Here is a 27992-nt window from a genome sequence, read left to right as displayed (position 1 = left end):
CGAACGTAATCAGAGGTCAAAGTCTACAATCCAGCTCAAAAAGTCAGTAGGAGCAGATTGTTTTTGTCCCTCACTGCCTCACCTCTTCTCTCTCTGTCAACAACTTTTCACTTTGTGGAGAACTTCCTCCGCCTGGACTCAACACCATGTTACTCCGGACCTCCATCCTGCTCCTCCTTTGCGTATCCTCAGGCTTGGGTGCCACTTTAAGCCACTTGCAAGTTCAGGAGAAAGAGGAGGAAGTCCCTCCTGTTACTGATGGCGTTGGTACAGATACCGAAGGAGGCGATCCATCACCAGCTGAGCAAGCTGCATTTGGGAATAACATACTTTCTAAAATATTTGGAGAAGGTAACCCAGAAGGTGACAAACCTGAAGTGGCTGTAGATTTTGAAAAAGGCAAAGAGTCGGATGCTGCTGGAAACCCACCTGCAATGGAAGCCCTGGCTGAAGAGGATGTGGCGCACGGGAAACCTTCATCTGAAGATGAAGACACGAATGAGATCAGACCAGTCCAGAACCAGAACCTGAGCAGACCCTCGGAGCAGGAAGACGACAGCAGCTGGAGCATCAACTCCATCAGAAGCGGGTTCCAAACTATGCATGGATACTTTGACTCTCTGGTGGAGCTGGTCGGCGGGCACAACGGCGTGTGTCAGTACCGCTGCAAATATGGTAAGCATGTTTTCACTCACACTTGCTTCCTGATCACAAACCTTTTCTGAAGAGTCCTGAACTGCTCGGAGAGCCAACATTTTCTGGCAGGTCCACTGTCTGTGGACAGCTTGTGATTTGGTCATTGACACCAAATACCCTTGTTGACTCGTCGAGATGATGTTTATTTGTGTCTTCGCTTGGCACGCTTACAGCTTTCAAATGTAATCAATTCTTCTGCGATCAGATTAACACCCACCAACGTCTCAAGTCAAGATAACTTGCTCACGCACCTTCAGGGTGCAGATACTGAAACCTGAACACATTGTTTATCAGTCCCAGTCGTCGTATCTACTGTTATGCAATCAACACAGAGATTCTCTCGAACAGAACTCACATCTTATCTGTGTAATGACACACGCATGTCAGCACCAGTCTTTGTGTAGATACTTGCCCGGGAGTAAATAATGACCTCATTTGATGCAGGACTTTGTTTAGTCAAGCTCAAGATGAAAACTTGTGTTTTGCAGGAGAACTTCCTCAGCCTCGCCCGGGCTACCAGCTCCCAGAGCCCAACGGCTGCAGCTCGTCCCTGATTGGATTCCAGGTGAATGCTGCAGTATGTCGCCTGTTCATAACACTAACAATTTAAAATGGGGCTAATCATAACCACATTAGATGGACATGGTGCATTACCTATGAGTAAAATGACCCGACTGACTGTATTTCTTTCTTGACCCGACAGCTCGACCTGGGTATCCCCGCTATGACAAAGTGCTGCAACCAGCTTGATGCGTGTTATGACACTTGTGGCACAAGCAAGTACGACTGCGACTCCAAGCTCCGCCTGTGTCTGCATGACATCTGCTCTGACCTTAACAAGAGCTTGGGCTTCCAGTCAAAGGTGCAAGGTGAGACATGTTGTCGACAACGACATCTCACCCAGTGTTGTCAGTTAGTTAGTTGCTAGTTATCAAACAACTATGACACTTATCTCTCTGTTTCTCTGTTTCTAGCCTGTGAATCGATGGCAGATGCTCTCTACAATACAGTGTGGACTCTTGGTTGCAGACCCTACATGAACAGCCAGAGGGCAGCCTGTCTCTGCAAAGAAGAGGACAAAGATGAACTGTGACACAGAGAACTGTGGACAAATCCTTTCCACTATCACAGACAAATAACAGTCATTTCATGGTGTATTTCCAGGCCCTGTGTCAGAGAGAAGATATTCTCTAGATTAGAGGAAACAAAAAAAGGAGACATCACTGTGGAATTCCCATGAACAGTTAATATAGATTTATTCATTGGCGATGCTGACAAATATTACTTGTCTGGCTATTACTTTCAGAAACTCAATTAACGGCTCATGCATATTAAACTCTCCATTCTCCTCATTTTAAGCTACTTTTAGGCCTTTATGACTCCACATTAGCATAAATTACTTGATCACTCCAAAGCGCCTGATAAGGATAAGTGAAGGATATTCTAGATGCGTTCATTTCCTCCAAATGGAAAGACACAAGATAATTACCAATGTGCATATGGCCTGTGGTGTGCTGCTATCTTAGATTTGTCAAGAGAGTCCGACACAAACGTCGAGTAAATGGAATGCTTATTACAGTTGCTTTGTTGATGTAAGTTATTTGCCAGTTATTTCTTATTTCTTTGAGTAAATGCACAACAAATTGCAGTTCAGCTGCCATGATTGACTCCAGATTAATTGTCAGAGTGATGACGAGTGTGCATAATTTACAGACGCAGCATACTGATATCTGTTTCTCACCACGCTCTAACATGTGACACCCGCCACTTCCGTCGATTACATTGAGCAAATGAGTCGCAATGCACCCATGGATGATTACCATGTATATTTCAAGTGTAGATAGTATGAAATACAAACCACTTACGTAAAATCCAGTAAATCTCTAAGCTGTGATCAAGCCTGAGAAATGCACGAAAGTGTGACCTAGAAAAACAGACCTCATACTGCAGATGTTACAAAAGAACCGTGGCCTTCCTGAATGGCCTCTAATAGAAATGTCATTCACTTTAATGTCAGTAAGTTGTGCTAAAAGGCAAAGTGGCAAAGATACAGACACTTGGATGTGTTAACCAGCAGTCAAGTTATTTTGAGCAAGACATAAAAAAGTATATTCTGTACATTTACTTGTTTTTCTGTGTATGTGAGATCTTAAGGGGGCGGTGCAATGGACCTCTCTGGGTGTCTGCCTACATTAATTTAGGTGTTTTGAATGCCAAATAAACTGAGATGGTCAGTTCATCTTTAATCTAAATGCAAATGTGATTTTCATGATTCTGACTTGCGCTGATGGCATGTGCTCCTTGGTGAATTTCTTCTACATCTATTCTACATTTGTGGTGATGGCTTTATGTTGTTAATGTGACTTAAGGCAGGATGAAGACGGGCCCTGCGCTCAGGGTCTGCTGCTCCCGGGGGCCGCCCGTCCTGGCCTCCCGCCGGACGCGCCCCCGACATTGCTGCGCACAACGGGAGTCTCCTGCTCTGCATACCAACACCTGGCAGTGCAGGAACACTTGCTGCAAACAGTAGAAGCAAGCTTGCGTTGAGAATCAGAGATACAGTAGAGCCCTCACAGGAAATATATGAATTGCAGACTACACACATTTGCCCACGCACACATTTGCCAGCTGGCTCCCAGCATGCTTCTTTTACTCACTCGGTTGTCCTTGCCAATGAACTTGAAGACGGGAACCTGGTAGTGCTTAGAGAGCTGGTCCTTTGATGAGTACTGTGTCACTGTTTCATCAGATATGCAACTGCGTAGGAAGCCAAAGAGAGAAAAACCAAGTCATACATGCAGCTGATATCTAGTTCTCACTGATCCATATATATCTTTAACAAGACACTTCATCAAGGTTAGCCGCCCCGGGGTCCTGAAACACTGCTGTATTTTTAATGGGAAATCGTGAAAATAGATTATAGTGCTGCACCGCTGGTGTCCCTAAAGCAGCAGAGACGAAAACTCAGCTTTTCATTCACTAAAGAATAGTTTGCCGAAAGGGAGGATTTCATAGATGATCAAGCTGTTTTTATTCATTTTCTTTACAAAACATTCATGTGTTCTATCCGCAGTCATCGGAGACTAAGACAAGTGAAACTTTTCATGTGACATTTCTTTCTTGGTGTACAGCATCTCCGTCCTCTCACTGTCAGCCAGCCAATGCGGAGGCTTTGTGACACACAGATATCAGAGATCTGACACTGCTGACATTTATTTCAACAACTTTCATGTTTGCGGATATACTTCTGGCATTAACTAGACGTTCTTGAAAGGACAGAAGTGTCCGGTTTCCAATGTATGCATGAACACCACATTTCACACAGTCAATGATCACAAATTTAAAAAGCAATGCGTGTGCACACAGTATCAAACATTATTTACAGCCATTTACAGCCAGTAAAAGTCCCAGCATTTATGAAAATGTCTATGGTGTGAGCACCACAATCACACGTTGAATTGTGATGATGATTATACTAATGTAAAGATGAGTACATGTTTATATAGAACATTGCTTTGATTTTAATCCTCTCTATTGGACCAAAAAAAAATGGCAAAACAATCCCTGATCTCTGGACGGTGTACTGGGGAAGAAAGCTTTCCAATGTGATATACCAAATTTATATAATATTTTACAGATCTCATAAAAAAGATATAACTTCATGGTCATTTTTAACACTGTTTCTGTAGAAGTGTTTCACGTCAAGTTTTGACACTGTTTCACATATCCTCAATATTAACAATAATAACTGGATCATCATTGGGCACTTATTGATAAGTTTTAAACTCTGAACCTCTAATTCATTATTATTAAGTGTGTTTGTTATGTCTTTTTAATAGTCATTTTGCTGTCTTGGACAGGCCTTACCTTATAAATGCCTGAAAAAAAGAAAAAAAAACACTACCAAAAAGATTTTTATGCATATGATTGTAAAAATAAAATTAGATGAGCAGTATTCACCTATTGAAAGACATTAGTTTTACTACAAATGTTTATTTGCCCCACTCGTTAGTACAACAGAGGGGGGTGTTATTTGGTGTAGTGGTTTTCTAAATCATGGTTTTAGTTTGTTCTGCCACATTGGGTGATAACCTACACTTACAGGAAGCCAACCTGGTATTTTAGAGACCACAGCACACATCTCTCTTTGTAAACTGGATGCAGTTTACTGTATTAGATCGCTTTGGTGTACAAATGGTAGCAAAAACAAAGTCTTTTCTCAGAAAACAATAATACTGGATCGACTGAGAGGAGCAGAGCTCAGGTGCAGCTAAAGTCTTTGTGATGAAGTTTAAATATGACGCTTCCAAGGTACACACCCGTCTTTGATGAGGTAATACTTCAGAGCTTGGTCCGCTTTGGGCCCTGGTGTAGCAAAGCAGCACTCCACCAGTATAGAAAGGCCCTCCACCCTCTCTTTCGGCTCCACCCCGAAGAACAGGGAGTCGTGCAGGCGGAGCTGTGGAGGGCTGTTGTAGTGCTCTGAAAACTCTGCGCTCCTGAAGAGTTCCAGTGAGAAGCGGAAGACGCCCTCGCTGTGGCTGGCCAGCTCCAGGGCTGAGCTGCGCAGACTGGCCTGGTATCCGTCTGACACGTTGTACTCCCGGGGGAACTCGCAGGTGACTGGGAGCACCAGCTTGCTGGTGCGGACTATTAAGTCCCTGCTGCTGCCTGGACTGCTCCTGGGGAGGCCGGTCACCAGGTTGGTCCCCACAATCTTGTTTTCTGTCACCTAAGAGTTGATAGCAAAAATGACTTTAATAGCTTTTTTTTTTTTTTTCAGTTCCTGACAATCTCCAACAATCCACATTCAGCATTTTCAATCTACTCCCAGCATTTTTCTGACCTTTAAACTCACACATCACAACCCTGAACAGTGTACTGTGCCTCTGACCTCCACCACTGTGCCGCAGGTCTTGAGGCTGAAGTTGAGGTTGATGTGTGTGCCATTGGAGACGCCTCGACAGGACGAGTTGGACAGAAAGAGCTCCAGGCCTCCAACAAGGTCCTTAGGAACTGACACTGTAATTGAGCTGGAGTCACACAGGACTGGCACTGCAGGGGGAGACACAGACATGACAAACTGTTTATGGTCTCATAAGATGGCACACAATGCTGCACGGATACAACAACAATGATAAGCTTTAGTTCGTTCCACGTTCATGCGATCACAGAAGTTCTCCTCGAGAACATTTTTGAAATGCATGCAAACACACGTCTGTGAGTCAGCTCCTCTCTTTTGAATATATAAGTGAAAATCCCCCCCCCCCCCCCCCCCCCGAGAAATCCTCAGAAACATACACACCCTGGCATGTGCGTTTATCCTCTGACAGCTCCAGCCCTCTGGGACAGTGACACTGATATGTGTCCAGCAGCGAGGAGCAACCATGGCTGCAGCCTCCATTGTTAACATGACAGCCCGCTATCGCTTCACGAGACAAGAGAGAGAGACAAGCATTAAAAACTATTCTGTACCTTAAGGCTGTACCCCCTTGTATAATTATCTCCGAGTGTCATATAATTCTAAATACAAAATACCTCTGCAGTTGAGTCCGTCCTCATCAAGCACACGGCCGTGGCCACATTCGCAGCGCCTGGACCCTTTGGTGTTCACACACAACTCTGCACAGCCGCCGTTGCCTTGATCACATTCATTCACATCTGAAAACACACCGCATCAGATTGAACACTGTTATTAGACAAGTCTTATTTTAATTGACTGAGTACCAGATGGGTGAGGTATATTGCCGGAAATTCACTTAGTGTTCCAACGAAGACAATGATAAATCGACTTTAGGGGACTTTAAAACTGAGTTTATAAGGCTGAGGACTGGTAAATGCTATGAAGAGTGCAGGAGAGCGAAGAACAAAAGTGCGCGTGAGGGCAGAGAAATTGAGTTATTTCTGAGGAGTAACACACACATTTGAGGCTAAGAGGTAACTCTCAGTCGTGACCCATTCAAAAGGAGTTGTGATGGACTGGTGACCTGTCCAGGAAGTACTTTGTCTTTGTTCATTCTGAGCTGGCACTGGTTGTGTAATCCTGCAGCCTTGAATTAGAAAAAGTGGAATGGAAGATGAATTGTTATTGACAATGCAATTAAATGTGGTTTATAGTTATTTCTACTGCTGATATGTGACTTTGGTAGGAGTTTTACAGCTGGTGTCACAGCAAGTCGCACTGTAGGTTTTAATTACTCTTTCTGCTGCAACTGGGATTTCAGTCCAGGTTCCCCAGTCTCAATGCCAAGAATCAACTCAGTGCACCACCAGAAAGGAGTGGTCTGTGGCTATTCTATGATATGTACAAGTGGGTGTTACTACAGTGCAAAAGAGAAACACAGTTAGCTAAGCCCTGAAGAGGATTTGTTACCATTCAGGACTCTGGCGAGGCAGGAAAAAATAAAACTCTAAAAATAAAACTACAAGTACATCAAGTGAATATAGCAACCATATTAAGACTAGAATGGGCATTCGGTAGAGCGTATACCTTCGTCAATGCCACATTTGTCACCATGGAAACCAGTTGATTACAAGGTTATTTGATCCACCACACCACTTCTTCCATTATTTGTCATGGTCTTTTGAATTGCTTCATGTTATCACTGTTTGACACATAAGTACACACGTTTTACAATTTATGTGACCCCCACCCCCCTGACTTTTGAGCCCCAAGTGCTAAACATGGTAATGAAATCTCTGCATGCTGTGACATATCCGAGGATAGGGAATGGAAAACGGAACATTTTTGAATCAGTTTGACATCAATCAAATTAGAGCTGACAGCGTTGTGACGAAAAAACATTTTTTGGAACTTTTTGTGACCTTGAACTTGATCTTTGACCCCATCACTCTCAAAATGTAATGGAAACATCTTTGGATGAAAACAAATCATTCCTGAAAATTTCAGTAGTAGTAGTAGTAGTTCAGTAGTAGTCAGTAGTGTAGGTGAGAACATCAGGGATGCTTACCTTTTTTAGTGTATGCCAGAAACTGCTCTTTACACATGTTGGATGCTGTTTATCATAAAAGGATGCAAATACCTCACTCACCCCTGAACCCTGTAGACTTGTCATTGTTTCTCGTTCTTTTTTTCACTCCATTCTGGGGCTCATTAGTATTGTTAGTATTATAATTGTATTCATTAGTATACCAGGTGACACAGTGGTGTCATTATAGAATAAAAATCTATTCTTTAATACAATTGAGGGGAAAGACCTGGTTTGTTCTATTATTGTTTTTCCAGAAACTGTTTCTATCCATCTTCCATGTTCCCTCCCTTATCTCTGCCTTATCTGTCCACTCTCTTCCTGCCTGTCCCTTCGTCTCACCCAGGCAGGTTTGTCTGTCCGGTCCCAGCACAGTTCCTGGAGCACAGAGACACTCTGACCCTGGACATTTGAGACCAGCACAGTCGACTTCATCGCAGATATCATAGAAATCTGTGAAACACACATAACAATTTTAAAAAACAGCAACATGAATCACATACAAAGCATCTTCAAAAGCGAATAGTGTTTGATATGTCTTCTCACGGCCACAGTAAACATGGAAGCAGACGGAGGGTCTGGGCAGACGGTATACAAAGTATCCCCCCGGACAGGCCTTCACGTCCACCCTGGAGCTCCACTGGCAGCAGTTGTTGTTGAAGCTGGCGCACACAGGCAGGCTGGTGATGCCTTCGTGGAGCTGGGGGTGGCTGCCGTTCAGCCAAACGGGGGCGTGTGTGCCACAGTGATTCTCCGGGATGCAGAAAGTGGGCATGGCATCTCCAGCCAAGCCTGTGAAGCGGTACCATTCACCAGACACGTGGCTGTCACACTGCGGCACGCCGGACGACTGGTTCATGTGGTAGTCGGTGTTCCTCCAGGGCTCATTCAGGCTGATATAGGCAACACAGGGGTCCAGAGCTGTGGGTGGAGGGAGATAAATAGTTATAAAGATATATTACTTGACACTGCCTGTGGTGATGGTTGATCTTCCAATAAGGCTGTATGTTTTTTGTTTGTTGTTTTACATTGAATATCTAGTCTGACACTCCCTGTTGACATACATTCAGCTTTGACATTTATTTCCTTTTTGTAATATAAATAGTTGACGATTATGTTTCGATACAAAATTGACAAAACCCGATGCACTTGGTATTTTAAATTGAATTGAGAAGAACATGAACATTATGGGGGTAAAGCGATATCATCCACATTGATATTACACAATGTTGAAAAACAATAAATGGCAATTTATATTTTCATTATGTATTCACTGTGCCCAGACTGTATTCGCCACTTTTTTTTTTTTTTTTTAATACTTCAATTATACATACTTTTAAGATATTGGATAATATAATTTCTGCCTCATCTCTGATTCCTCATAGTCATTTTGAAATACTCTGAAAACATTCAAAACTCACAATTATTTGTCTCTTGGTTTCCTTTAAAAATTTAATGAGCAATGATAAAATGTAGTTAGTAACTGTCGTATACACTATCCATCCATCCCTCCAGGACCCAATCCCAGTTAATTATAAGCGAAGGTTACGACGGGTCACCAGTTCATCACAGGACAAACACAGAGAGGCAGACAATCACACACACTCACATACGCTGTGATTGGCGATTCAGAGTCATCAGTTAACCTCAAACACGTGATTTTGGACTGTGGGAGGAACTCACCTGATTTGAACTCTTCTTTGCTGTGAGCCCAGAGGGTTAAACACAACATCGCCGGGTCACCTCACATCCAGTGACTTCAGTGCAAGTTTATTAGACTTTCAAAAGTAGGTTGCGGTGACAAATTTCACGAGACCTTTCAAGTTGTAAAACCTTATTGCTGGTTGTGAAAGCTACACTCAAGGTCAACATATTTATATATGATGGGTTAACATGATAATTATTCTTAGCTTTATTGTGTTCAATCAAAATTTCTTGATGCGGCAGCCCTGTTAGTTCTCACAAAATCATGGAACTTTGTATTACAGCCAGCTTTTGTTTAGTTGAAGTGATTTGGGAAAACAACTGGTACTTGCTTAAATCATTTTTTCCTGAAAACAATGGTGGGGTAGTGGTGACAAAATCTGGGTCACAGCATGAGAACTCTGGGTTTGATTCTGGGCTGCACACCGTCTGGGTAAGGTTTTCTAAGCTTCCAAGTGCCTTGGTTGGTTTTCTTTGGGTCCCTAATCTTTCTTCCACAATCCAAAGACCTTCAGGATTTGATGGGTTAGTTTAATTTGACTTGTGTGTGTGTGTGTGCTGGCCCTATAATGAACCTGTCCAGGATCTACACTGCCCTTCACTCTGACTTGTCTGGAACAAACTCCAGCTCCCGTGAGCCTTGGATGAACTGCTAAAGAAAAAAGGTGGATGTTGACGAAGCGAAGCTCGAAAATTGAGACAATCATGTGATTTGGGAGTGGTTGAAGGTTTTTCAGTCAGTGGACATGCACTCTTTTGTTTTGCCTCTTCAGATGTGCCGGTCACTTGAGCAAACTTGTAAGCATGAAACAAACCTCTGGATTATCCAGATGAACGGTAACACGGAGTCAGGTTTTATTGATCTAAGAGTCAACAAGCTGTCCACAAAAGAGCTCTTTATCCAATGAGGTCTGTCAGCAGCGACTCTTTTCACTACAGCCAGTTGTGCACACTCAGGAGAACAATATAAATGGGCAGAGTAAACAAAGTGCAGCAAAACAATCAATAGTCTCTCCCTCTCCCTTCATGCCCTCTCAACGGTATAATTAAGAGGCAGACTTAAAACAAAAAGAAGCAACATGAGGGAGAGGGCATTGTGTGCCTGAATGCAACTTGGTGTTAATGATGGCGCATCAACATCAATGGGAAAGCAGCAGTTGATTGGTTGATCATCTCACAGTAAACCACCTTTAGCCAAGAAGCATGGCAGCTGACAACCAGCGCGCTGAGATTTTCCATTTATCTGAATCGGATTACATGAAATGTTTACACTTCCCCGTAGGTTAAACTCACAGTGCGACCTCCAACAAAGGTTGAGATTAACCCGTTTAACCGGTAACGTCACTATTTTGGCGCCATAGTTCTCAGACGATATTTAAGAACCAATGATTTTCTTAAAATGTGACCGTACGCTCTCCACATGCGCATCATTTTCTCAATCCACTAATAGATCATGCCATCATGTCATTCTGCTGCTCCAATAAAAGCAAAAGGATCCAGCCACACTACGGGCCTTCTGACAGCATTAACGACCATTTTTGGAGATGTACGACTGATCGCTGTGCTCCAGCTCCAGCAACACAGAGGGGGCAGAGGACAGAGCTGACTCATGTGGGTGTCTGCTAATGGAAGCGTTAAATCTTCCAGATGGGGCTTGAATAACTTAATACGGCCATCAAGGGAAGGTGGAGCCACGTTTGACCCCCAGTCAGACTCCAGAATCTTATCTTTAGGGAGAGATGACAATCCACTTATTGCTCTTCATAATAAAAAAAAAAAAAAAAAAAAAGAGTAAAAGAAAAAACAAAGTGGATGAAGCTGGAGGAGTTTTATGTGGCTTTTCTAAAAAATCAACAGAAACTATAAAAACACAACGACATAGTAACCAGGAAATAACTCTGAACTACTGGTGACAGATTTTATTGCAGTAGACCTTGGATACACATACACTGCAATTCTGTCACATTCGCAGGAGGAAAATGTACAAAGCTAAAATAGTCCCAATGATTCACACTTGGCACTTTGGTTTGAGTAACATTTGCTAAAATAGGAATTTCTACAGGTCTTAATCAAAAATATATAGATTTACAAGTTCAGCTGAATAGGCTTCAGGCTGAATTGAAGAAACATTAGGAAAGCCACAATTTGCAATAAAACATTAGTTTTCTTGTAAAATGGGAAACGAAAACCCTGAGCAAACAAGCAAGTCAACAAAGTCACAGCGAGAGTGTGAATATTTATATATACAAAATGAGCTGCTTATTGCACATGGGAACATAAGAAAGAATGAAGACGAACTCACCTACACCTGTAACTGCTGTGACCTCCTGCAGCAGACATGTGATCACTAAAACAATCATGATGTAATTTTGATCAATTGAAAAATAATCCAGTCCTGGGCCTGAATGTTTATGTTTGTGTCTTTTCTAAGTCCAAGTCTGTCTTTAATAGGCGCCTCTTATCTGTGTCACGATGACACGTTAAATTTCTCACCTTGACCCACTGACCTCATGTTCTCCACATCCAGAAACGGGAGCATCCTCTCATTGTTTCGTCCTTTCACTCTCCTCCCGCCTTCACGTGCCATTAACTATTGACTGTCGCTTGGACATAAAATAAAATACATTTACATATGTATGTTTCCCTTTATTTGGCTTCATTCTGCCTGTACATAAACATTAACAGCTGTTCTGAAAGGCAACATCTGGAACAGTTTTACCCCCCCCAAAATTTTTACTCATCCTGAAATACTCGCAGAATAAAAAAATTTCCCCATTACACTTGCAAATTGGATTTGAGATTTTTTTTTTTTTATTAAATAAGCCTAGGAAGGAAAAAAAAAAAAAAAAGAAAAAGGAAAGAAAGAAATGGAATAGCAATCATAGTGCATTCAAAAAATGCAATTTGAATGGGAGTCAAAGGCACAAAAATGCTGATGAGGCATAATGCTCGAATTTAAGAGGAAGATTAAACGCCTCATAAAAAAAATAAAGTTTACCATTAATTACACAAACATGCCATTTGGACCAACACAGCAAAACGATTTATAAAGATGACACATTTTCATCTTATTTTAGCGGAGGGTCAAGAGAAAGTGTCAGTGTGTCTCAATATATCTGTTTTGACACTCGAAAGAGTGTAAAGAACACAACGGATGATGTAACCCGTAGCAGCATTAAAGTCTCTGATTAATCTTCTTAGAGTCGCACTCCAGCGTCATTCACTTCAAGGTGACGGCAGGGTTTGCCCGCTCAGGATTTACTGTGGGTTACAGACTGAGACCCCCGACGAGGACGCGCTGTGCCTGCAGAATGAACATGTTCTCATCTATTTCATTAATTGGCGAAACCTCAAGCACAAGGGAGAGGAAGGCCTGCAGCTCCGCCTGTATTGTTTAAGCTTTAGAAACTAACCTGAACTAAGTACTTTTTGCTTGTAATTAAATCAGCAAAGACATTAATCAACAAGGTTGTTGGAATAAATGAGTCAGAACAGTTGCAATTATTCCTGAAAAAAAAAAAAAGACACCGTTTGGGCACCTTGGAGCAACTTTGGTGAGACGACTTCATTACGCTACCGAAACTCCATCCTTTCATTTATTTGTTTTTGGTGTATATCCAAGTTTCATTATAAACTGTTTGTGTTTTCCTGTATTTGGTGTGTCGATAGAAACCAGCGGAAAAACTCAAATAGGTCAACAACAGGAGAGATTATATACGGATACTCACGCCCCCCGCCCTGAAACTGCAGTCAATCCACACATGTGATCTCCCGGCTGAGCACGACCTTTCAGACTTTAATTAGATTTCTCAACAAGAACTGAAGGGAGATGTCATTAAAGGTTGAACTTCAGATTTCTCCAAGGATCAACTTTAATAACGATCGTAATCCCTCAACTTTCTTTCTCACCAGGTTGAATTTTTTTAATTAGTCTCATAGTTGACAAGACTCGCATCGTGTTCGAGCTCAAAGGAGCTCAGTCCGTGTCAAACTGTTGTGTTACTTTTCCCATATTTTCAAATAATTCACTTTTTTTTTTTTTTTTTTTTTAAATGCATGTTCATAGAATGATTAACTTTTTTTCTTTTTGTAAAGAAAGGTAATAAAGTCGTGAAAAAGGCATCACAGTGACCCCTAGATTTTTTTTGCAAGCATTACCCCCAGGGGAGGGCCGCCCCACACTTTGAAAACCACTGGGTTAGACTAAATCTCTTAAAGGTTATGCCACTTTGAGCTTGTTCGCATGCCGACATGAGACTTCAGTTCTAATTGAACACGGAGCCTCTAATACGGCTGTCGGCTTTTTCCCCCCGAAGCCAAATGAAGAAAATGATTTCTCCCCTTATTCCTCAATGTAAAAAGAAGTTTGTTTGTGCTTCTGATGTAAAAGGACCAAATCGCGAGTTTGATTAGCAGATCTATCTGAGGATGTCCTGCAGAGGAAGGAGTGGAGGCCAAGGAGAGTCGGAGGGGGTCACAAAGACCTTGAAATGCAGCTGCTAGTAAACATCTGTCGAGCATTAATCACTTTTTGTTTTCACAACAAAAACCTCCCGCTGGACCACTAGCTCCAAAAACTGGATAAGGATTTTATTGATAATTGAATTACATTTCTCTTTTATACATATTTCATAAATGATACAGGATTTTACATTTTCTTTTTTTTTTTCTTTTTTTTTTTTTGCCAACATTACAGCATCATATGTCAACAGAAAAAAAAAAAAGAGGAAGAAATCAAAAATAAAATAAAGAGGTCAGAATGAAGTTCAAGATCAATTCAATCCAATGTTCTGCTTCGCGCTCTAGGCATTTTAAACATCGTAAGTGCTTGCAAACAAAATATTCAAAACTTGACACACATTCAAAACATAAAGCAATCGTGTGACTTTGGAAAAAAAAAAAACAAAGACTGAGACGAGATGAAAAAGACGGGAACGAGAACTGGAGGTTTTCTTTCTCCCGATAAGCTACCGCACGAGAGCGCCTCGCTTTCCCGAACACAGGGCCTCCTTCAGAGGTGCACCAAGTATGGAGGGTGTTTTTCCATTTTCTGGGGAGTATGAATGCCCGCTAAAGGAAGGGGTTGTGAGGGTACAAAAGGTGAAGATGGGATTGGGCTCTGATGGTTGGCTGGAGTTTAAATCAGATTTGGCAGGGCAGATTCTAAAGACGCAGCCCTGTCCGCTGCCCTTTATAGCTAGGAATCTCTACAAACAACGTTCTTAAATTATCTTTGCAGTTATTTTGATAAATCTTTTTTTTTTTTTAAATCTTTTTTTTTTTTTAATATAATTTCCCATGTAAACATACATTCATGCAACACCCTCTTTAGAATAAAGTTTCCCTATATTTGATATAGTTTATTTAAAAAAAAAAAGAAAAAAAAAAAGGCAATAGACGGTTGATGGCATGAGTAAAAGGAGGGGGAGGCGGTGATGATGGTGATGGTGATGATGATGGAGAAGTGAAAACAGCAGAGGGGAGGACTGGACTGCAAACAGAGGCCTGAACGCTCTCGCCCTCTGCAGCACATCTCTCAGGAAACACAGTTTTTCTCTTAGTGTGTGTGTGTGTGTGTGTGTGTGTGTGTGTGTAAAGGGGGCCTATGTAGCATAACAGAACGCTGGTTTTCTGTTCAATTCTGTTACAAAATGATGGCGCTAATGAAGCAGGATGAGAACGGACTTTAGTTTCACTGACAAGCAGTAAATAGGAAGGAAAAAAAAACAAAAAACAAAAAACATTTGTGCATACAGCGATGTGCACTTCACCCCAAGCGTGCTCATGTCCGGGTTTGGTAAACATTTGTGTTAAACGCACAGCAGCATTGATTTGCTCTGCCACACATTACAATTTAACCTTTCTCCACGTGAAGGTGTCATTTAAAATAAGCCCTAATGTTTTCATCAAATTGCTATATCATCAATAGAGTTTAACGCATCCGTAAAAGGCACAATTCTTCTTGGAGATAATACACACACGTTAACACATTAGACCAAATCCTATCGCGAGATCTGCATGGCTAACCTTTGATTTGACCTTTAATCTCATGCATTTTGATATAAAATCTTCAGTTAAACACAACGATCTCCTGGATAGGATTCAGTCAACTGTTCACACACGGTGAGGATCAGGGACGTCACTATGCTTCCCCTCTGCAGAGGCGATCTACATTTAGCTCGGTATGAAAATTACTGAGCTCTAAGACCACGGGGTTTGTTTTTTTTGAGAGAGAGAGAGAGAGAGAGAGAGAGAGATCAATATGGAGGGCTGGAGAGCGGGCCGCCAATCCTCACCCTGAACAGGAAGTGATGGAGTGTTGGATGAAAAAAAACAGAAATGGGATAACAAATCGTATGGCTTCTATAACCTTTGACATGACGAGGAAGGGAGTGAGACTCGAGCTAAATGTAGATGAGACTTCAGCCAGATGTGGCAAAGAAAAGTGTCCAATTAAGTACAAAATTGCAATAATGCTCCTACACATTCACAAATTTTCTACTGAGGGCATACCACAGCATGCAGTCTACCCTGCCTTGCCATCGAGGGAGCAGGGGGGGGGTGGGGGCATTACAGCAGCAGTGGGAGGAGAAAACTCTGGCTTAATTCTGGATGTAAAAAATATATATTAGTGACCAAATTGCCATGACGACACTCGTTTCTGGTGTTTTAAATTGAAATGAGAAGAGCATGAATATTGGGGGAAAAAAACAAAACTGCAACTGAGCTGCAGGTTTTAGTAAATCTGCTTGTTTTTTCGTTTTTTTTTCCCCACCAGAACTCATTCAGTTCATCAAAGCATGCCTGTGGGTCAGTCTGAGGGAACGATCTCAACGTTTTAACCCTGTCCTTTAATTATGCAGCCGTCTTTGCATTCATCAGATGATTAGAGGTCAAGCATGGAATCATCAACACTGATATGACACAATGCTGAAAAACAGTCAATTGCAATTTGAGACATTTATTTATTTATTTTTTGCCCCGATGTGATACGATCGTTTCCCCCACTTTGGTGGCCATGCAGAAGAGCTTTGGATCCAACCCGAACGAAGATTCTAAAAACAAGCCATTCGTGTTCGTCATATGAGAGAAGTTATGGTGGCAAAAATGCATACAGTGTAATGCTTCTGTGTGTGTGTGTGTGTGTGTGTGTGTGTTTATGTGTGTGCGCGCATGTGACAGGGTCAGCAGGGGTCCTTCATGGCGAGGGGACCTTGAGAGGATGCGCGCGAGTTTCTCATGAAATGAAGTTTTTAAAAGAGCTCCTCCCCCCACTGAGAAAAACTAGCCTCTGGTCATCTGTTTATTTGATTGTATACATATATATTTATATTTTTCATAACAAATATACTATGGCTTTCAAAATAAAAAGTGCCAAAATATTTTTTTTTCCTTTTCTTTTTTTGGAATAAAAGAACACACAGTGATGTTGTTGTCGGTAGTACTCTCAAACGCAGGCCGGACCACTACAGGACATCCAGAGGAAGGGGAAAAGAGGCGTCGTCGTTCCTGCATCCTGCGGGTGGAGGCGGGCTCGGGGGGCGGTGGGGGTGGGGGGGTGGGGGGAGGACAGCTGTCCGTCACCTGGAGGAGGCGTGGCTCAGAGAGGGAAGAGGCAGCAGAATTCAGCCACAGAGAAACCCCGATGGTCTCCCTGATGGAGCGACTGCAGTCAGAACTTCCTTGTAAACGTGTCCTTTGGAGCTCGCCCCGCCCACAAGCAGGTGTAGGTGTGTGTGTGTGTGTGTGTGTGTGTGTGTGTGTGTGTGTGTGTGTGTGTGTGTGCGTGTGTGTGTGTGTGCGCTGACAGTTTGACTGCAAGAGGAAATCAGGTCTACATGGCCGTGTCGACCTGCGGAGTAGGCCAGGGTCAGAGTCCCAACGTAGCCTGAGAGTCCCGTACAAACACACACACACCCACACTGAATAACGGCTGCTCCTCTTCATGTTCCTGGAGTATCTACAGGCGTGAGGATTCCCGTTTCACCCCTGAAGTCACCTGCAGGCTTGTCCCTCTGGAGACTTGAGGACGGTCCATAGTGCCCGAATGAATTCTTCCATCATGGTCAACGTCTTCCTTTCCATCATGCTCACCATCTTTCAGCTGTGAGAGGTTTTCAGTTCCTGGTATTCTCACTCATCTGTTTTTTTTTTCTTTTTCAACTTTTGCAATTCCAACTGGATATCTCAGTCAGGAAAGCAAAAAAAAAGAAAAAAGAAAAAAAAAAGATAAACAAAATGAAAAGAGGAGGAAAAAACTAACTCCCACTGTTGTGAAAGGAATGGGATTATTGGGTGTGGGAGGGATGGGGGGAGAGAGGTCTGAGGAATAAGGGGGGAAAAGGAGAAGGATGTTGGGTGGTTGAGGGGGAAAAGGGTAACGGGAGGAGTTGCAGGAGCCGTGAGAGGAGGGAGTCACTCTTCCCATCAATCTTTACTGGTGGTGAGCTGCTGAACCGGGAGCTGCAGCTGAAGCGGGTCCCGTAGACGCTTCAGATCCAACTCCACCTGGACAGAGTGGACGAGTGAAGAGGAAGAGCGGGTGGAGTAAAAACATGAGCGGGGAATACATCTCGCGCTCCATCAGCAAACGTTAAGCTTTGTCCGAGCGCTCGTACCTCAGCGATGTCCTCCTTCAGCTTGTTGTACTTCTCCATGTCGAAGCGTGTCCTTTTCACCCCCTTGTGGAGGAACAGCAGGTATTGCCGGTCTCTGGCGTCGGGATAGATATACTCCTGCAGGTTACAGAGGCGCACGTTGCATGACGAACCAGTTTATCAAACACACTCCACGTTCCGCATCCGAGCCCTTGAGCCAAATCGCAGTAATGAGAAATGGAGATGAACTCCAACGTCCTTGGACTCAGAAATGGGAGGTAATTCATGAATGCTGGATTCAATTCTGAGGGACAACAATACAATGAGAACAGGCCTTAAATAAAAAATAAAAAAAACTTTAAAAATGTAGTTAGATTTCATAACTGAGGCTTTTGCTCTGCGGTGAGGGAGAAATCTGCATATTCACTGAGCACGCTGGATCATGTCTCAGTTTCACTTCGCTTTGTAGGTGGTATCCTCGGATGTTTCGAAGTTCGCCAATACTGAATTTCATGAGCAGCAGTGCCAAAACAAGAAATAACAATTTATTTGTTCAATCATGAAAATGAGCTTTGAATTTGATGAATATGTAAAAAATGCAACTTACATTAGAGAGTGATAATTATTAAAGCTAAGAAGTATTTATGATCTAATTTAACAACATTGTAATAATATCTAGACCGGTGAATATATGGCATAGAATTGCTTGTTTCAAATTAAATACTGTTTTTATAGGTTTGCGTAGTGGTGAGCACTTTCCCTTAACAGCGATTCGATTCCGTGTGTATCCCCCCCCCCCTCCCCCCCTTTTGAGGTAACTGTTAGGAACAACCAACTCTAAATTGTCTGTAGGTGGGCAAACTGCCCCTCGGAGCAGCCCGACGTCTTACCTGACGTGTTAGAACGAAGTAGGCATACATGGCCATAGCAGTGCCGTAGGTGATGAAGTAGGTGACCGGCTCCATGATATCCCAGGAGTACTCCCACCATGTCAGCCGAGCCAGGATGCCAAACTGGGTGGCCATGTACGCCATGCCACCCCACAGCACCCAGGTGGTGCGCCGCTCAGCTTTCTTACTCAACTCCTCCTTCACCTGCACACAAAGAAAATCCATCAGAGGTGACAAATATAATATTGGCAGATCGTATTTACTGATTAAAATAAAAACCTAAGCTAAACTATTGCTGTTCCTTTGTCCAGATTAAGATGTAATTAACAAGGATTGCCGTTAGTGTTTTGTTGTGGTCACACAAATGAATCATCTCATTAAAGGCTTGATGGCCCTTTAGTAAAACACATGACAGCTTAACTATCCTGTAATTGTATTGGCCGAATCAAAACAATGGCGCATATTTCACATTAATGACATGAAAGGAAAGCACACAAGGCTGGTCATCATCATCCACTATATTTCTTTGTGCTTTCCCCCGTAAAGACATGAAGCAGGAACGACGATGTCGGTCTAATCAATAGACGAGAGTCGACCTTCTCTAGAGGGCGGAGTTGAGAGTTGAGGTCCTCCAGTCGTCCGATCAACTCCCGTTCTTTGCTGAGCTGGTGCTCCTCGATGCGCAGCGTGGTGTAGAGCTGCTGCACCAGAAACTTCACGTCGTTCAACCTTTCCGCCTCCTCATGAGGGAGCAGCTCTGAGAGACGCACACAAATCACACCAAATCAACAGATTCTAATACGTCCAGGCGATAAAGTCCACTTTCTTTTATTTAGAATGACTCAAACAAGGAGGGAATCCATTTAAATTATGGCGATACTCACCTCTCCTTGGTGGTCGCACAAGATGTGTAGTGTCATTGATGACAAGTTTGAAATCGTCCAGCAGCAGGATATCTATTCCTGTGGAGGAGGCAACTCTTGCTCCATCTGGAGAGGAAGGCAGGCGGGGAGAAAGAGCGCTGATAAGGATCCACTTCAAACACGGCTCACCTCACTGGATAATCAGGCACGCTGCCGTCTGATTATTGTGAGATGTATAACCAGATGCAGTCATATGCCAACAGTACAAATCCAAGGACTGGTTGTTCCTGTATAAAGAACTCTGAGCAGAATATAGGCTGAGAAGTCATTTCAGGATGCGTGCTGTGGTATTAAATTATGACGCAAAGCCACAGCTGCAACACTTGAAAGCACGTGAGGACGTGGATTTGGACAGCGTGTGCGTCCCTGTGTTTGTGCGCATACCCAAGGAGTAGATGGCTACCCGGTCGATGCCTCTGTCCTCCGCCTGGAGCTGTTGCAGGAAAACCCCGACACAGTCGCTGAGAGGCTTGAGGGTGAACTGACAGCGCTCTCGCCTGGACGGCAAACTGACGGAGATCACTGGCAGCCCGTTCTGATACACCACCGTCACCTCTGAAGGCGTGACAGTAAGAGAAAACAGGAGTGAGATGGATGTTACAAAAGCCGAAAACAAACTTTGATGTGTGAATTGGTCGATCGATGATAACTTTCTTTGGACTTTGTAAAAAAAAAAAAAAAAAAAAAAAGTGCTGAACTGACAATTTAATAACCTGGGCATGTTTTAATTTAGTGGTGACATGAACCCTTACTCATTCACCGTTCTATAACTAGTTTTAAACTAGAATAATTCCAATTTGTCATCGAGAAACCACAAAACACAATCATTTTAATGACGCAAACTCTAACCTAACCTCTTCAAACTGAAGTATTCCTGTATTGTTACCGACACGCATGACTGCGGTTTGACATCCAGCAGGGGGCAGTACAATAGCAGCTCCACCTTATGGAGGAGTTCAATAACGCCCCTGTCAAACTTGGGGCAGCCCAATGACAACAGCAGTCCCTTCATAAAGATCAGAATCTACAAGTACAATATGACACTAAATCTTGTGGAAGCACTTTGAAACATAAGGAAGGTAATGAGCTGAGCATTTCTTTATTGCACAAGGTACTTTAAGTACAGTATTTTATGTTGTGTGAGTTTAAAGTTCCGCTGGTTACAGTAAGTAGTAGCTACGTTATTGGCAGTATCAGTATGGATGTGTAATCTCCATGTTGGTCATTACATGTACATTCAGCAGGTTCAAAGAGGTTTCCAGACTTACCATGCAATTTAAATTAGTGTTCATATAAATAATGTAATGAATGAATCAGTACCAACTGTGCAAAAGGTTAGATGTCTTCGTATTCGAGTTATGATTATTCCAAAAATGGGTCATGGTCTGTATGAATTACTGACGCTCAAAAAGAAAAATATCATATCTTTTAATCAATGAATTTGTTACCATCAAAACTTTAATAAATGCTCACTTAGAATGATTATCTTTGGGAATCAAGATTTCTAATGCTGGGATTTTCATTGAAAATGATTAAATGTGAACAGATCAGAGGGATACGAGGGTGGGGCAGTTTAGAGCTAAAGCTCGGGGAAGATGTGTTGAAATGATGGAACTATGTTCTGAGGATGAATGACAGATATCTGGGGCAAACATTATTTATTTCAAGAGCAATATTGGAATCTCTGGAAGAAAACCTTTTCATACCAAGAGAAAGAGCAGGCTGGATATACTGCAGTTCTTCCACATTTTGAACCAAACTGCACCAAAACATCATAGATAGGCTCGACATTTTGTGTAATTGAATTTTCTTTGTTGCAAATCCCAGTTTCACAAGGTGCTGAACTGCCATGTCAGCAAATTAAAAGCTCCTTTACGAAACCGAGGCATTTCAAAAGTAAATGGTGCAAGTGGGGTGAGTGAGGTCAACACTATTGTCCGGACAGGCGCTGAAATCGGTAACCTTCCCTGAGCCAACTCGAAAAACCAAGTGTAAGGAATTATTTCAGAAAGCAAACATGTCTAATAGAGTTGAACCACCTCTGAAAAATTCAAGCATCTGGCATCAATGTTTCACAAGTCATGACTTATGGAGTTGTGTCACTCCAGAGCGGCGCTCTTCATTTGCAGACTGAAAACCCTGTTTAAAACCTTCAAATCTCCTGAACTAAAGATAAGAAAAGCTTAAAACTCTGCACACTAGTTGTTGAGTACAGTGACATCATTTCTGTATCAAATGAATCGAATTAAGGATGATTAGTCAAGAGGAACAAGGTAAAACGGTAAATACAGAAGTGTGGGTTTATTGGTTAACACAGAACTAGGTTAGTAGATCACTGCAGTTCAACACAGGTGAACTGAGTATGACTTGTATTCCAACTCTGACTCCCGTTTTTGCCACAAAAAAAACTAAGTCACCTTCAGCTCCTGATGAACAACTCAGCATTAATATTGATAACGTTTCCTCTCAGGATTGTCTCGGATGCCAAATGCAGATATTTGTAGTTTCCCTCTGACAGACCAGAAAAGACATCTAAATGATGGCAGTGTGGCAAGACTGGCAATCCAAAAGACCTTGAGGTATATGTCTCCAATTTTATTCATTTCCTGAAAGGTTTGGGCTTTTGAAGCAGCAAACGAGATGGAAGATGTAATGAATCAGTTCGCCTGGCACAAACAGAATGAGTCTTTTCAAGTTCATGGTTTGGTTCATCAAACAGCTGAGCAACCGCTCTATTGTGTGGCACATTCTTGCTTACTAATAAAACCCCTCAGCTCTATTGGTCCATCACCAAACTATGGCCATAATGAGTCTGCATAACTTTCACTGTTATCATGCTGAGTGGCCTGTAATGACGGCGCTCTGAAGCAACGCACAGGGCTGCGAGCCCAAAGGAGAGATGATCCAAGCTGGCATCGTGATGCTGCACCCTAAACCCCCTCGTGTCTCCTCCAGCTTGGAGCCACTGCAGTGAATCAGCACCTCTCCGCTGTGAAAGATCATCAGCTGGCACAAGTAGCACCAGCTGGGCGAGTTTTCGGGGGGGGGGGGGGGGGGGGGGGGGGGGGTCTCGGGCACACGCAAAGACTGGGAGGTTCTAGCAAACTCATTTCAGAGCCATTTGGTCATTGCAGCGACACTTTGAAACTCTGCCACAAACTCCGAGTTGTTCTCCGCCCGCACCTGCTCCCTTTGTCCCCCCCTGTCCCGTCAGATTTCTGCAAGTGTGAGGATCTTGCGCCTGCCTCCGCCACAGTGCTACAGCTGGTAAAGATCAATTTAAAATCAAATCAGGCTGCTCTGCAATGCCGCTGCCTCCTCGTCTCCACCTCTCCTACCTTGCACCCCCCCAGCCGCCCTCCACTCACACTCTCAGCACACGGACTAACAGATGCTACCCCGAGACAGATTCCATATTAATGACTACTGGCTGTTAACTCCAAATTAGCCCCTCCATGCAGAATTTCTCTCTGGTGCTCATGTCATTTGTATCAGATTGGACACAGAATCGGGTTTCAGGGTGTTGTTTTCTAAAATGGGGGACCTTCCCGGTGCAGCTCTGGTGTGTATAGTATGTTGTAGTATCATGTAAGGTGAAGAAGACTTACCCTCCGAAGCAGCAGAGGTACACAACAGTCTCTGGCCATGCCATGAGGGGGCGCCCTTCCAAACCTACAGACAGGACAACAAAATGACACAACTGGTTATTCTGCTGTTGCACAGCATGAGCTTCAGTCAGGTCTCATTCTTTATGTAATCAGAGATATCTGTGTGGCACATGACGACCTGAAACGACCTTAACCCTTCCTCCCCAATACTCTAGGCTTCGTATTACGTTACAAAATGGCTTCCACTGATTCAGTTTGTAAAATTGCTCCCACATGCAGTCGGAGCCACTCCCAAGAAGTCAGGATTAGCAGATCTGAAACTGCAGCGTCCCCGTCGCAAACAAAATACTCTACAAAGTGACGACACGTACAAACACACACAGACATACACACACACACTTCATTTAAATACAGAATGGATCGAGGCACACAAAGCTCCACTTGACGGAAAACACCACAGTGGGAGACGGAAAAATGCAGCCTGAATCACAACACTGGGGTTTAGTATAAATTCTCCACTTGTGACACAACTGCAGGGAGTGATGAGAGGAATGTGAATGCGGGAGCAGTTTGGGGGAAACCCTCGTCTTTTTTTTTTCCTCTCTTTGAGGTAGACAGCCGAGAGGGAGTGCCAGTATGAGCTGCACATGTTTCAAATTATAGAGCTCATCATGTTTTCCAATGAGTCTGAGGCAGATGACGGGCTGTCAGATCTTCTCACTATTAAAAACAGCGAATGAGGCTGAAGATGAGACATCGGAAATGAAGCATGCGAAAGTGCCGGCAGGGGCAAACGCTATTTTTCTGATTAAAGTTTCAGCTGTGTGCGCATGCACAAATAAATTGTGCCTCCCGACGTTGAAAAAGGTTCCGCTTTCCACACACTTCATGACTAGGAGGAGCAAGAAATCTTTTTACCCTGCCAGACATCGATGCTGCGTGACATGGTGTCTCCAGCCGAGCTCAGTCAGATACTTTCAGTCTGTGCAAAACAGCGGTGTGATCAGATTTTAAGACATGACCCTACTTCTGACCTTTACCGAGGCTTTACCGAGATTCGGGAGCTCTCACAGCCCCATACTGGCTGTTCTTGAATGACAAAATATCTCAAAAGTATCAAAGTGCATTTGAGCTGATGTGTATATCCTGTCAATGTAAGCGGAAGATTCATAATGCTGGTAGGCTCAGCTTTATACAGGATTTATAGACAACCAGTCTACCAATTACACCAGCGTGTTGGGTCCAGTTTTCACACACCAATAACAAGATGTTTCAAATATTACAGTCTTTATGAGCAATATATATATATCTAATGTTAGATTAAAATACATGAGATATTTAAAAGAAATGTACAGTCGCATTGATAAGTCAACTTTGCAGAAGACAAGTGGAGGAAATCAACAACAGCCTGCATGAATCATTGCATCTTCAGATAGAGTTGAACTAACTGTGATGCATGGTTATAGCCGCTAGAATAGCACAAGCACCAAAGCCAAAAACCAAGAGTTTGTCAAAACTGGCCACAAAAATCCTTTGATTTGACGTTTTGACCATCATAGATATATCATTTCTTCTAAAGAACTGTCAGGTAGTCTACAAAGAGCATGAGTTTTTTTTAATGATTAATTTTCATGTATATGTTGGAATGATATAACTTTGTGTATTGTTCGTACCATTTAACTTAAAAAAAAAAAAAATTGCTATTGGGTTAAAACGACAATATTTACATAAAAAATCCTTTCACGTTAGAAAGCATTTCTTATTTAGATAGATTACAGTTTAGTAACAGTTCTCCTCGAACCATTACATTGTACACACAAGCATGATGCAGTGAAAACCTCACTGATAGCGTTGGTCAAGCTCCATTGGTCTGAACGTTCGGGCCTGTGCTTGAATCACTGCGATACAGGCACGACTGGTTTTAGCAGACCTGCGAATTTCCTTAATGTATTCTTTATTTCAGGATTTTATTCATCAAACCTATGTCATGACATGTCCATGACATATAAACAGTTTTAGAGTCAGGCTGAGAAGCTTTGCAATTGGAATACCAGTGTTCCCAACATCAGCTCGAGCCGTCAGTCGACTCGTGCCAATTTAATATCCATCAGGTGGCGTGACTGTCAGTAAGTCTCCTCAGCTGTCTGATCCAGAGGGACGATTCTTTCAGTCAAACAGGTTGAACCACTCACTGCATGGACGAGAGGTGCTGATGCTGAGAGGAAGAACGTTAACCAACAGTGACTGTAAATCACCACCGCACAATAAACTGCAACTATTAAAACTGAGGCGACTGTTGCCTGACTTTTATTTCCTGTTAAGTGCCCACAAATAAAATGCCTGAAAATGAAACTTAATCCAGATATGAAATGCGAGCTTGCTTGATGCTGTTTGTTATCTGCGTGTTGAGCTGAACCTCAGCTTCAACATAACAAGGGACAGTTTTTCTCACCAGGCATCTGCAATGCAACACAGTGCTATCTTCACCTCTCAGAGGCTCGGTCAGGGTACACAGAGGGTGGCGCCGCTCGACTCTCTGTTATACTAATGTTCACACTGCCAAATGTGCAGAATGGTAAAGAACAAATTAAAGAAGTTTGAATTTTTATGTGAAACTAAACACCATTGCAGCAGTTGGGCAGAACCTCTAGTGTGTGTGTGTGTGTGTGTGTGTGTGTGTGTGTGTGTGTGTGTGTGTGTGTGTGTGTGTGTGAGTGTGTGTGTGTGTGTCCTAAAACAGAATACCAATTGCCTCCCTGTGGTACCACATAGAGCCCAAACAGTGATTAGGCTGCTGATCAGATGACATGCTGAGATCAGGCTTTTGGCTGCTCTGGAATAACTGCACAGTCTGCAGAGAGCTGCTCAGCACTACTTTGCTCATTCATTAACTTCTGCTATTTGAGGCCAAGAAGATTTCACCGAGATATCGGCAACATCGCCGTCACCAGCCCACGCACCCTGACTCCGGGGCAGCATCAAAAACATATGCAAATGTAGTACTGGCTCGTACATCCATCTGTGGAGTGACTGTACGTGTGTGTGTGCACCTCTGCAGGTGGTGTGTGTGTGTGTCCACCCGTCTGCTCGCCAGCCTGTTTGTCAGCGGTAGTTGCAGAGCGACTGAGCAAAGCCCCCGCTCCTCCCCTTCCCTCGGCACACGGCCACTGAAACGCTGCCTGAAATATTTAACAGCAGTAGCAGCAGTCAATAGCACAGCAACCTTGGAATCAATGTCACAGGGCTAAAAGAGAGGGGGAGAAACAAAGAAACCGGCATTGAGGACGGCCGACGAGATGGACAGATGAGCCAGGGGAAGGATGGAGGGATGGCGGTGCGAAGGGGATGGAGAGCGGGAGAAAGAAAAGGAGGATAAATGGAGCAGCAGCAGGGGAGCGATAGAGATTAATGATGGCTGGAGTAAAACGGTGTGAGTCATGAGTGCGCCTGCGCTGCTAACCATGTGCTGCATATACTGTACCCTGCAGCAGACAATCCCTCTTCACTGAAACGTGACTGGAGTGCGCGTACGTGTGTGTGTGGCAGAGGTGGTGTGAAGAAAACAAGAGAGAGGAGGGGGGGACGAAGGGAAACTGAAGCAGAAAGAGAGGAAAGAGAGAGAGGGGGGGATGAGAGTGAGAGGGAAAGCATGTGGGGGGGAGGGGGGCTGCTGATCACTGCAGTAAAGGAATCCCTCGTCTAGAAAGGGGGGTTGCCCCTCGATTTCACCCTCCCTCCCTCCCTCCCTCCACCTCTCCGCCCCTCCATCCTCATCTAACTCCCTCTGAATCCTGATGTGCTGGTTTTGATCTTCTTTCACTTCTCATCTGCACTGCGCCTCAACTTCCACTGCATCTCATCCAACCCCATGTGTTCATGTGTACTGTTCCCTCCAATTTAAAAACAAACAAAAAAAAAAATCCAAGAGCACACTCCTCCATTTAAATCTCAATCCCAGAGTGGTAACCTGCACGGCACGGCACGACCCAGCAGATTATCCAGAAAGACAAACATAAGGCTATTGTAGCGAAGCATCGGATCTTTTCCTGCTCGCACATTACGTAACACATTCAAGAGGTGTGATATTGATTTGCAGTGAAGAAGGACCTGCCTCATACAGTTCGACTGACAACCTTACAGACATGCCACTTCACAGGAGAGGAAAGTACCACCACATATTTACACTGGAACCATCGCCGGTGGGTTAAAACTGCTGCAGCTCGTCCCATCATCAATATCTCATCTGTGTGCGAGCGTTTCAATCCGATGGACTAAATCCCAGCAACAGAATGATATTCTTGTTCTCATTTTGCTCCAGATTATGTATGCGGAAGAATTTGCAAGATTTATTAGTCTCCTCCTCCGGCACACTCGCACAGATTCATTCACGTGCTTTGAGGGTAGACGGAGACAACCGTGGGGTCTGTTCGTCCGAGATGAGACCAAAAAAAAAAAAAAGAAGTTATTTTTGTAAGTGACAAAACATATTACATCTTGTCATGTAAAATATATTATCGAAATACACAGACACCGTCTTTGCATACTGCATGTCGATGGAAGTCATTGTGTAAGACGTACGCCTACA

At 43.2% G+C, this 27992-nt stretch overlaps 3 protein-coding genes across 5 annotated transcripts in view; 1 reads left to right on the top strand and 2 right to left on the bottom strand.

The window, feature by feature from the left end:
* The first annotated feature begins 51 nt into the window (after positions 1–51).
* On the top strand, positions 52–2945 carry pla2g12b (phospholipase A2, group XIIB). 2 transcript variants are annotated; one of them, XM_080481830.1, is made up of 4 exons: positions 52–675; positions 1185–1273; positions 1400–1565; positions 1671–2945. In XM_080481830.1, the coding sequence occupies exons 1-4, from the start codon at positions 147–149 to the stop codon at positions 1787–1789; spliced, it is 903 nt and encodes a 300-aa protein (XP_080337956.1). In that variant the 5' UTR covers positions 52–146; the 3' UTR covers positions 1790–2945. The 2 variants fall into 2 exon arrangements, with proteins under 2 accessions (XP_080337956.1, XP_080337957.1); XM_080481831.1 differs by having other exon boundaries at positions 55–675; positions 1185–1261.
* On the bottom strand, positions 1930–11804 carry oit3 (oncoprotein induced transcript 3). The gene is made up of 9 exons (XM_080481829.1): positions 11692–11804; positions 8232–8606; positions 8028–8138; positions 6235–6357; positions 6002–6124; positions 5591–5751; positions 5016–5428; positions 3354–3453; positions 1930–3213 (listed from the first exon to the last, which is right to left on the bottom strand). The coding sequence occupies exons 1-9, from the start codon at positions 11747–11749 to the stop codon at positions 3061–3063; spliced, it is 1617 nt and encodes a 538-aa protein (XP_080337955.1). The 5' UTR covers positions 11750–11804; the 3' UTR covers positions 1930–3060.
* Positions 11805–16794: 4990 nt separating this feature from the next.
* mcu (mitochondrial calcium uniporter) overlaps positions 16795–27992 on the bottom strand; it is a 60923-nt gene continuing 49725 nt past the window's right edge. For both annotated transcript variants that reach the window (XM_080481827.1, XM_080481828.1), the window contains 7 exons: positions 23408–23471; positions 20184–20354; positions 19761–19865; positions 19473–19633; positions 18877–19080; positions 18008–18124; positions 16795–17897 (listed from right to left, as the gene is read on the bottom strand). In XM_080481827.1, the coding sequence (XP_080337953.1) occupies positions 17817–17897; positions 18008–18124; positions 18877–19080; positions 19473–19633; positions 19761–19865; positions 20184–20354; positions 23408–23471 (903 nt within the window). In that variant the 3' untranslated portion in view covers positions 16795–17816. The remainder of the gene's footprint in view (positions 17898–18007; positions 18125–18876; positions 19081–19472; positions 19634–19760; positions 19866–20183; positions 20355–23407; positions 23472–27992) is intronic.

Source organism: Lipophrys pholis (genome assembly GCF_963383615.2).
Source record: "Lipophrys pholis genome assembly, chromosome: 15".
NCBI classification, from domain to species: Eukaryota; Metazoa; Chordata; class Actinopteri; order Blenniiformes; family Blenniidae; genus Lipophrys; species Lipophrys pholis.
Note: the sequence above shows the minus strand (reverse complement) of the source record. Positions and strands in the feature narration are given on the sequence as shown.